The following is an 8,106-nucleotide window of genomic DNA, read 5'->3' as shown; positions in this document are numbered from 1 at the left end:
CTTTGAACTCTGGTGATCCTTCTACCTCAGCCTCCCAAGTGCTGGGGTGACAGGCATGCACTGCCACACCCAGCTGTTTTTTTGTCTATTGAGATAGGGTCCAGGCTGGCTTGTGGCTATCCTTCTGCCTCAGCCTCGAAGCGCTGGGATTACGGGCAGTCATGCCCGAAGAGCCATTGTTGGGAAGAAAGGCTGGCTGCCGAGAACTCTGCAGATGATGGTGAGTTCTGACCTCGAGGACCAGCCGGAAGCCATGCTGCCTGTGGGAGCCGTGGTGCATAATCATGCTGTCTACACCTTGCAGCTGAATAAACCTTGGCTGAATGTAGGTTAGCGAGACAGGAGAAGTCTCAAAAATCCTTGGGGGTCCCATAATTGCAGAGGAAAGCAAGACCACTGAAGTCCTGCAGTTTTTTTTTTTTTTTTTTTTTTTTGTCTTTTTCCTTTTTATTGATACCGGGGATCGAACTCACGACCGCCTGCTTGCAAGGCAGGTGCTTATGCTGCTGAGCTAAATCTCCAGCCCCTAGTCCTGCAGTTTTTACATCTCCCAGGTAGGCTCAGAGTGGGAGGGAAGCAACCTCTGCCCCGAGATTTCCCAATGGAACCAGGTTCCAGGGGACGATGCCCTGTCCTTAATTCCGCCTTCCCCTCAGAGGCTGGCACAATCTCTTGTTTTGTTTATTTTTATTTATTTGATCTCCCTGTCAATCAACTTTATTTCCAAACAGAAAGCCCTCCATTAACAGAGCCAGTCGCTATTAAATTGTATGATGGTATCTTTCACAAATAACAAAAGGCAGATGGGAAATACTAGGATATTCTTGGTGAATATTTATTGCAAATTTTCTTCTTCTCACTTTTTCCTGCCTAGCGCTGTCTCCTGATGCCAGTGGACAGCAGCCAGCTTGAGGGCTTGGTTCAGGTGGAGAATTTGGTATCCTTTGTCTTCCAAGTCTTTCCAGGGCATAAAAGAGGCAAAATCACTGCCAGAGACCTCTAATTTCATGTCATGCACTATCTTAACATCACAGTAGCTGCTTGGCCCATGACTTGTGGCTTATTCAAAGGTAAGGAGAAGTCGAGCAGGGGACATTTCACGGTAGCAACCTCTACTTATCATAGCCATTTTCATAGGCAAGACTGAGGAGCCGGGAAAGAACACTGCCACCCCAGCTGGGAATGATGGTGCACGTCTGTGGTCCTAGCAGTCAGGAGGCTGAGGCAGGAGGATCACTGCAAGTCCAAGGCCAGTTTGGGCTACATAGTGAGTTCAAGGTCAGCCTGAACTGCATAGCAAGACCTTGTCTCAAAGAAAACGTGGTTGCCTCCAACCTGCAGTGATCTTCCTGCCTCAGGCTCCTGGGATGCTGTGGTTAAGGCATGCGCCACCACAGCCGGCCTAGGTTGCTCTACTAAAACTCCTCTACTACTTATTATGATTTCTAATATTTCTAATACTTTACTATTAGTAAAATATTCTGGCCTGTTAATTCCATTCTCAGAGTCACAACCCCCTGCCACTGAGATAGAACTGTTTTCATCATCTGTCATGAACAGCAGGCAGCAAAAGACATAGAGAATTTCTAAAATTCACAGCTATTTGGTGCAACTGTCAGAATTAGAATTCAGGCGTTTTGGCTTCCAACCAAGTTTCTTTCTTCTCTAGGATGAGTGTTTCATTTTGATTTTTTTTTTATCAGTACTGGGGATTGAACTCATGACCACGCACTTGCAAGGCAGGCGCTTATGCCGCTGAGCTAAATCTCCAGCCCTCATTTTGATTTTTAACATAAATTTTTTTTTTTTGCTAGGTGTTGTGGCCCACAGCTGTAATCCCTGGGAGGCTGAGGTAGGAGGATCCCAAGTTCCAACCAGCAAAGGGAATTTAGAGACTTTATCTCCAAATTTAAAAAGGAACTAGGGTGTAGCTTAGTTCAAAGGTCCCAGGTTCGATTTCCAATACCACACACACATACAAAGCAACACAAAACCAAAACAAATCCTTAAACTTAACTACTGATGTTTCATAATACTCTGTCTGGGTATAGGATGGTTTTGTTGTTCCATAACTGTCATTTTTCTTTTTTACATCCTACACGGTTCCTGAAACAACAACAGATTTCAGACATTTTGTTGATTGCTTTCACAGAGCAAGAGCACTTAGGTAGAATTAGTTCTGTTCCTGGTTGTTCTGTTCCTGGTTGTCCCCATGTGAAGACCCCTGGCTTAAGCTGACAGACATGCAGCTCAGGGGGCAGGGCCAGTGAGCTCTTGCTTAAATGAGAGCCCCAGATGCCTCTGGAGGACCGGAAGATGCCCTTTTAGTTAAGATACAGTTAAGTGCAAAGTGTGCAGATTCATAGTGTACAATACCACGTTTTGATATATGGTCACACTATAACTTAAATCTAGATGCAATACTGTGTTTTCCCTTCTCTTTCATATTTCTGTTTTTGTTCTTTTCTAGACAAGGTCTGTGTAGTTCAGACTGGTCTTGAACTCCCAGCAATCCTCCTGCTTCAGCCTCCCAAGGGCTGGGATGAGAAGCGTGCGTCACACACACGACTCACGAGATTCATTTTTAAACAGGAGGAAACTGAGGCTCAGAAGAGCTCGGTAATTAATGGCAGAGACAGCGAAGACTTTCGAACTGTCAGATGCTGACATCTTGGCTGTTAGCACTGCATGACGCTTACATTTTTAGAAATTTTGATGTAACTTTAATTACTACATGTGCTACCTAGAATCTTCCAGTTCTGATACAACTGAAGTTCGTTGATGGGTAGAGCTCTCCCTCATCTAGGGGGGTGAGTAGATGATGTCACAGGGTTCCCCCCATTGAGAAGAGGTAGCATCAAATCCTAGTGACAAAAAAAATTCAGTGGAAGGCAGCTCCTTCCCGGAACCACTGTTTGTTCTTGCTCAGGCTGAGGCTGCAGTCGGTCCTGAATACCTACTCGGCCAACGGCCAGTGGCTGGGAGGATTGGTTAATCTCTCCCGAAACCGCAGGCTCTACCACCTGGCTGCTTCCTCTTTGCTTTCCCAGAGCGGAGGAAAGAAAGAAATGTTTTTCTTTTTCAAAAGTTATATTAATAGAGGTCAAGATTATTGGGATCATTTAGTTTAATAAGCTGTGGCATCATAATTGGTGACAGCTCTTGCTGGTACGCTACCCCAGGGACGAGGAAACTCCAGTTTTTTGATGTTTCCGTCTACACTCTACTCCAAGTAGGCTGACAAATTACCAGGCTGGGATTAAGGTGAAGATCCAAGAGTGTTCGGCAGGAAGGAACTGTACTGGTTATTTCAGTTTGCTTTCTGCCAGACAGCTGAAGTCCATGGCCCGATTTATGTTTTTTTTTTTTTTTTTTTTTTTTTGTCAAACCATTTTTTTATTGAACTGTTTTTATGCTTCTTAGCTAGCTGGGCACTCCACGGCACCACTGTTGATGTCGTCTATGACGTCATGAAGGTGCCGGTTGTCCACATTGCAGCCCACAGACTGGGCAGTCCCCAGGATTTAATGGTTCCAGAGAGTTCTCTGGCTAAAGACCAGTGCCGCATCTGCTGGACAATGTTGACAATCTCACCAAAAGTGGTATTTCCACTGTGTTTAATGTTTTTCTGCTTTTTTCTGTCTCTCGGCGGCTCCTTGAGGGCTTTGATGATCAGGGCAGAGGCAGAGGGCACCACCTCAGTTGAGCCTGCCTGTTCTGAATGGTCAGCTTCACTGTAATCCTCAGACCCTTCCAGTCACCAGTGGTCTTGGTGATGTCATCACCCACTTTTTTTGGAGACAGACCCAAGGGGGCCAGGGCAGATGTGGCACCTACTTCACCACTGGTGCACCTCAGGTACACGACTTTGATCTCGTTGGGGTCGAACTTGGGTGGCGTGGTGGAGGCAGCTGGTGTCCGATGAACCCGAATTCGGGACAACCAAAGAAAGTTGCACCTTTGCCTCCTCCTAGCGGAAAGCCGAAAGCCCGATTAATGTAGTTATGTTGGTGTTTTTGAGACAAGGTCCCCCGATATAGTCCAGGCTGGCTTTGAACTTGTGGTGGTTCTTCTGCCTCAGTCTCCCTAGAGCTGGGATTAACTGTAGCCTGATGCCGGGTGTGGTGGCTCACACCTGTAATCCCAGCACTTGGGAGGCTGAGGTGGGAGGATCATTGTGAGTTTGAGACCAGCCTGGGTTACAAAGTGAGCTCAAGGCCAGCCTAAACTGCCTAGCAAGATCCCGTCTCCAAAAAGACAAAAAAAAAAAAAAAAAAAAAAAAAAAAAAAAAAAAAAACAAACAACCTGTAGCCTGTGGGGCTCATGTGTTTCTCTCTACGCTGTAATCATTAAAACTACTGAGCACTCATCAGGTAAACACAACTAGCAGCCTGGGGTGTGAGGGGCATGGACCCAGCATTTGCCCAACCAGAGCTGGACCTGTGTTATTTTAATTCTAACCCTCCCTGTTATTTAGTGCTTGGTCAAGTTAGGCCATTCTTTTGTAACTCAAATTCTTTTTTTTTTTTTTCTTTCTTCCTTGTGACAGGCTGGCTGTGTAGTTCAGACTGACCTTGAACTCACCGTGGAGCCCAAACTGGCCTCGAACTGGCCCAATCCTCCTGCCTCCCGATGGGCGTGTGACCAGCTGCTTCACCACGCCTGGCCTTGTCAAACTCCTACACACGAGGTGGGCACAGCACTGACCTCGGGTTGTTATTGGGGAAGTAAGCAAATCATCCTAAACTGGGACCAGTGGTGCACACGTGTCATCCCAGCACTCGGGAGGCTGAGGCAGGAGGTTCACAGAGAGTTCAAGGCCAGCCTGGGCTACACGGGGAGTTCTGGACTACAGAGCAAGACCCTGTCTCAAAACAAAACAAGAAAGTTACTCCACTTCTAAAGCTGCCCTGCAAACCGTACTAGAAAGGCAGGTGTGCTTGGATTAAACTCTCAGTGAACATGACCAACGCCTCCACAAATCCTAGCGCTGAGCTCTCAAAGCCCCCACCTCCCCACCTCTTCGGGGAGTCCTAACAGTTTCAATTTGCTTGGTCTGGGGCACAGATGTAATACACGCGCTCAGGGCTCCCCAGCTTGCATCCACAACTCGAGACCCGAGCCCAAAGCGAGTGGCTCAGCTTTTCCGGAGCTGGTGGGGGGTCTGGGTCACGGCGAGGGCGCCCAGCGCGAGCTGCGGCGGCGACCAGGAGACAAAGGGGCTGCTTGCCCCAACCTCCCCTTCCTCTTTTGTCGTCCCCGTGAAGGCGGGGGCGCGAACCCCGAGAAGGGACACAGGCCGGGGGGTGGGGAGGTGGGGGCGTGTCCCTATCTCAGTCCCCGTCCCCGCCCGGGAGCGCGCCTGCCGGCAGCGCGAGCCAAGAGCAACGAGCGGGGCCGCGCTTCGGCCCCTCGCTCGGGTCTTCGGCAAAGGGGCGGGGCTCTGCGCGGCCGGCTGCTCTCGATTGGCTGCGGGTGTCGGGGCGCCGCGCCCCGATTGGGCGGCAGGGCTGTCTGGCGCGCGGGCGCGCGAGGTGGGGAGGGGGCGCTGGAAGCTGCTGGAAGTGAGGGGCGGCGGGCGCCGCGGGGGAGGAGCGGGGGGCGGGGAGACCCCAGCCCCGCCCATGCCCCGCCCGGGCCCCGCCCCGCGCCGTGCTCCGACCACGGGCGGCCCAGGGGCGGGCGCGCGCTGCATCCCCATCCTCGCCCGCGTCGCCGGGCGCCGCGCAAACGCCATGGCCACCGCGAGCACCACCGGCTCCACCCTGCTGCAGCCGCTTAGTCGCGCCGTGCGGCTGCCCATCGACCAGGTAGCGGCCCGCGCCTCCAAGGGCCGGGCAGAGCCAGGCCAGACAGGGCGGGGTTGGGTGGGGGCGGGGCGGCCGTGCGGCGCCGGCCGGGGGGCGCCCCCGCCCCCACCATTGCCGCGCCGGCGACAGCGCAGGACCGACGTGCGCGCGTGCATCCGCCCTCCCTGCCCGCGACGGCGCGGCCCGACCGCCGCGGTACCCGGGGGCCGGGGCCGGGGCCGAGGCCGGGGCCGGAGCCACCTCGGACGCGCGTGCAAGGGCTGCAGGGCGCCGCACCCGGGACAGCTGGGGTCCCGGGGGTACGCGAGGACGAGGCTGTGGGGGAGGGGGTGGGCAGCAGGGGGTGCTCGCGATCCTGGGGTCCCTCGAAGTTGCTGCGTCGCGGCCAGCGCGTCCTCTGCGCCGGTCTTCTCCCGGAGGCGTCTGACACTGGGGGCGGGGGGCGGCGGCTGGCACCCCAGTGCTGGTCCCGGGGCGCATGGGACTTAGCGCCGTCGTTGGGAAGCGGCGCCTTCGTTACTCGGAAAGTTTGCAAGCCTTGGTCCGGAGCGAGGTGCAGGGAAGCTGGCGCCAGGCTGCGCGCGTGGCTGCTCTGGCCCTGGGCGGTTGGGAGCCGCTGATTTAGGCAGTTCGGCTTGCAGGTGCAAGCTGTGGGTGGGGACGATGGTCACTGTCCTCGGCTGGAATCTGCTGCCCTCGGGGACTCCGTGTGCGGAGCGGGATTCCTCGGTGTCTACCTGGCTGTGCGTGGAAAGGGCTGGGGCGCTCTCGTAGTATATTAACTGCTCTGTGCTATCTTGTTTGAAATAAAATAGACCCACGTGTGAACAGAGAGCATTTAAAAACTCTGCCTACGTGAATGCTGTCTTTGCACATAGCTGAGGTTAACTTGTGGGAATTAGGAAAGGACCTGTTCCACGTTAAATGGAAAAAAGCCCCAGTAGTAACGTTTACTCCCATCTTTGATGAAGCGGACCTCTCTGTTAGTGAGCTGATCGTAATTGAAGGATTTAGAGGCTCCTGGGCGACCGGAGGGACTGACTCCCCTTTCAGAATGGCAGAGCAGTGTCTGACCTCCGCATTTGTCACACCTGCCATGGCCTAAGTAGGTTGTTGCCCGTGTGCCACCGCTGGGGGGGGGTGGGATCTGTCGAAAAATTTTCTTGCTAATGAGAAGTGAGGGAGACTCAGGCTTAGACTTTTGCATTTCATGTAGGGGAACAGGTTATGTTTCCAAATTCTTACCCTACTTTCTCTGTCTCTCTGCTCCTCCCTACTCTGGTGAAATATTTTTAAATGCTGATGTCTGGGCATTTATATAATGCTTATCATTTAAAACTGATTTAATGTTAATGAACTAATTTACATATCTCAGCAATCTGGAGAAAGTTCTTTTTATTCGAAATCCGTAGGAGAGTCAAGTGGAGCTGAGGGGGTTTAAAATCCTTTTGACTTTCCTGCCTTATTAGCCACAGGTCTTGATGTAGTGTCTTGGACAACTTTCATTTTGTTGCAACTACTCTAAATATTTGTCTTTGTTTTTGAGACAAGCTCTCACTGTGTAGCTCAGTCCAGCCTCGAGTTTGTGTTAATGCTCCTGCCTCAGCCTCCTGAATCCCACAGGTGTGCACTACCACGCCTGGCTTGTGACTACTCTGAACTTGTATGGCCATGTGCAGTACACACTCAAGTGTCATTTGTAGAGTGTTTTGTGTTGCTCCTTCTGTTCCAAGCAAGTGTTAAGAGCGCCGAGGCGTTAGTGACACGCAGGCCTTACCTTTTCAGTGTGATAATAAATGGTTTCTTGAGGCTCCAAAGAACCATTTTATTGCTGTCACTTTTGGAAGGAGGAACAACTCAGGCGCGATGCATAGTCATTTAATCATTATTTTAAAATCAAGCAAAACAAAACTTTTATAACTTGTGAATAATTGAGTCAAGTTCAGAGAAAGCCCAAGAACTGGCTGTAATCAAATAAGTGTGATTCAACAGGAAAAGGGCAAATCTGGAAATGAAAAGTGTAAAAAGTATCACTTGTTAGTATGTTAATTTGGTATGTGCTAATTAACAATGTTTTGAAAATTTAGAGAACCATAAAAGCAGTTGTTTGATGTCAGGAAAAAGGGGTTTAAGACAAAAAAAAATAACTTTCTTTATGGTGAGTCAGTTGGTGAAATAGTAGAAATTGCTGGTGTGAGGGCCATTAGAATGGCCACAGGTTTGGCCAGCAGAGGCCAGATGATTTAATCTTTACTGAGAATTTCGGAGTGACCTTGAGGTGTTTTTCAGTAGGCC

The 8,106-nt window shown here is 51.0% G+C and overlaps 1 protein-coding gene and 1 pseudogene across 3 annotated transcripts in view; one reads left to right on the top strand and one right to left on the bottom strand.

The window, feature by feature from the left end:
• Window positions 1-3,404: 3,404 nt before the first annotated feature.
• Window positions 3,405-3,993, bottom strand: LOC100724266 (large ribosomal subunit protein uL11-like; annotated as a pseudogene).
• A 1,639-nt stretch (window positions 3,994-5,632) lies between these two features.
• Window positions 5,633-8,106, top strand: part of Mboat2 (membrane bound O-acyltransferase domain containing 2) — a 43,278-nt gene continuing 40,804 nt past the window's right edge. Inside the window, exon 1 of one of the 3 annotated variants that reach the window (XM_063254430.1) lies at window positions 5,633-5,811. In XM_063254430.1, the coding sequence (XP_063110500.1) occupies window positions 5,737-5,811 (75 nt within the window). In that variant the 5' untranslated portion in view covers window positions 5,633-5,736. Of the gene's footprint in view, window positions 5,812-5,960; window positions 6,111-8,106 lie in introns of those variants that run through there. The other 2 variants (XM_063254433.1, XM_023562947.2) reach the window with 2 other exon arrangements.

Source organism: Cavia porcellus, unplaced genomic scaffold (assembly GCF_034190915.1).
Source record: "Cavia porcellus strain 051 isolate PalLab524CR breed Dunkin Hartley unplaced genomic scaffold, mCavPor4.1 scaffold_8, whole genome shotgun sequence".
Taxonomy (NCBI): Eukaryota; Metazoa; Chordata; class Mammalia; order Rodentia; family Caviidae; genus Cavia; species Cavia porcellus.
Note: the sequence above shows the minus strand (reverse complement) of the source record. Positions and strands in the feature narration are given on the sequence as shown.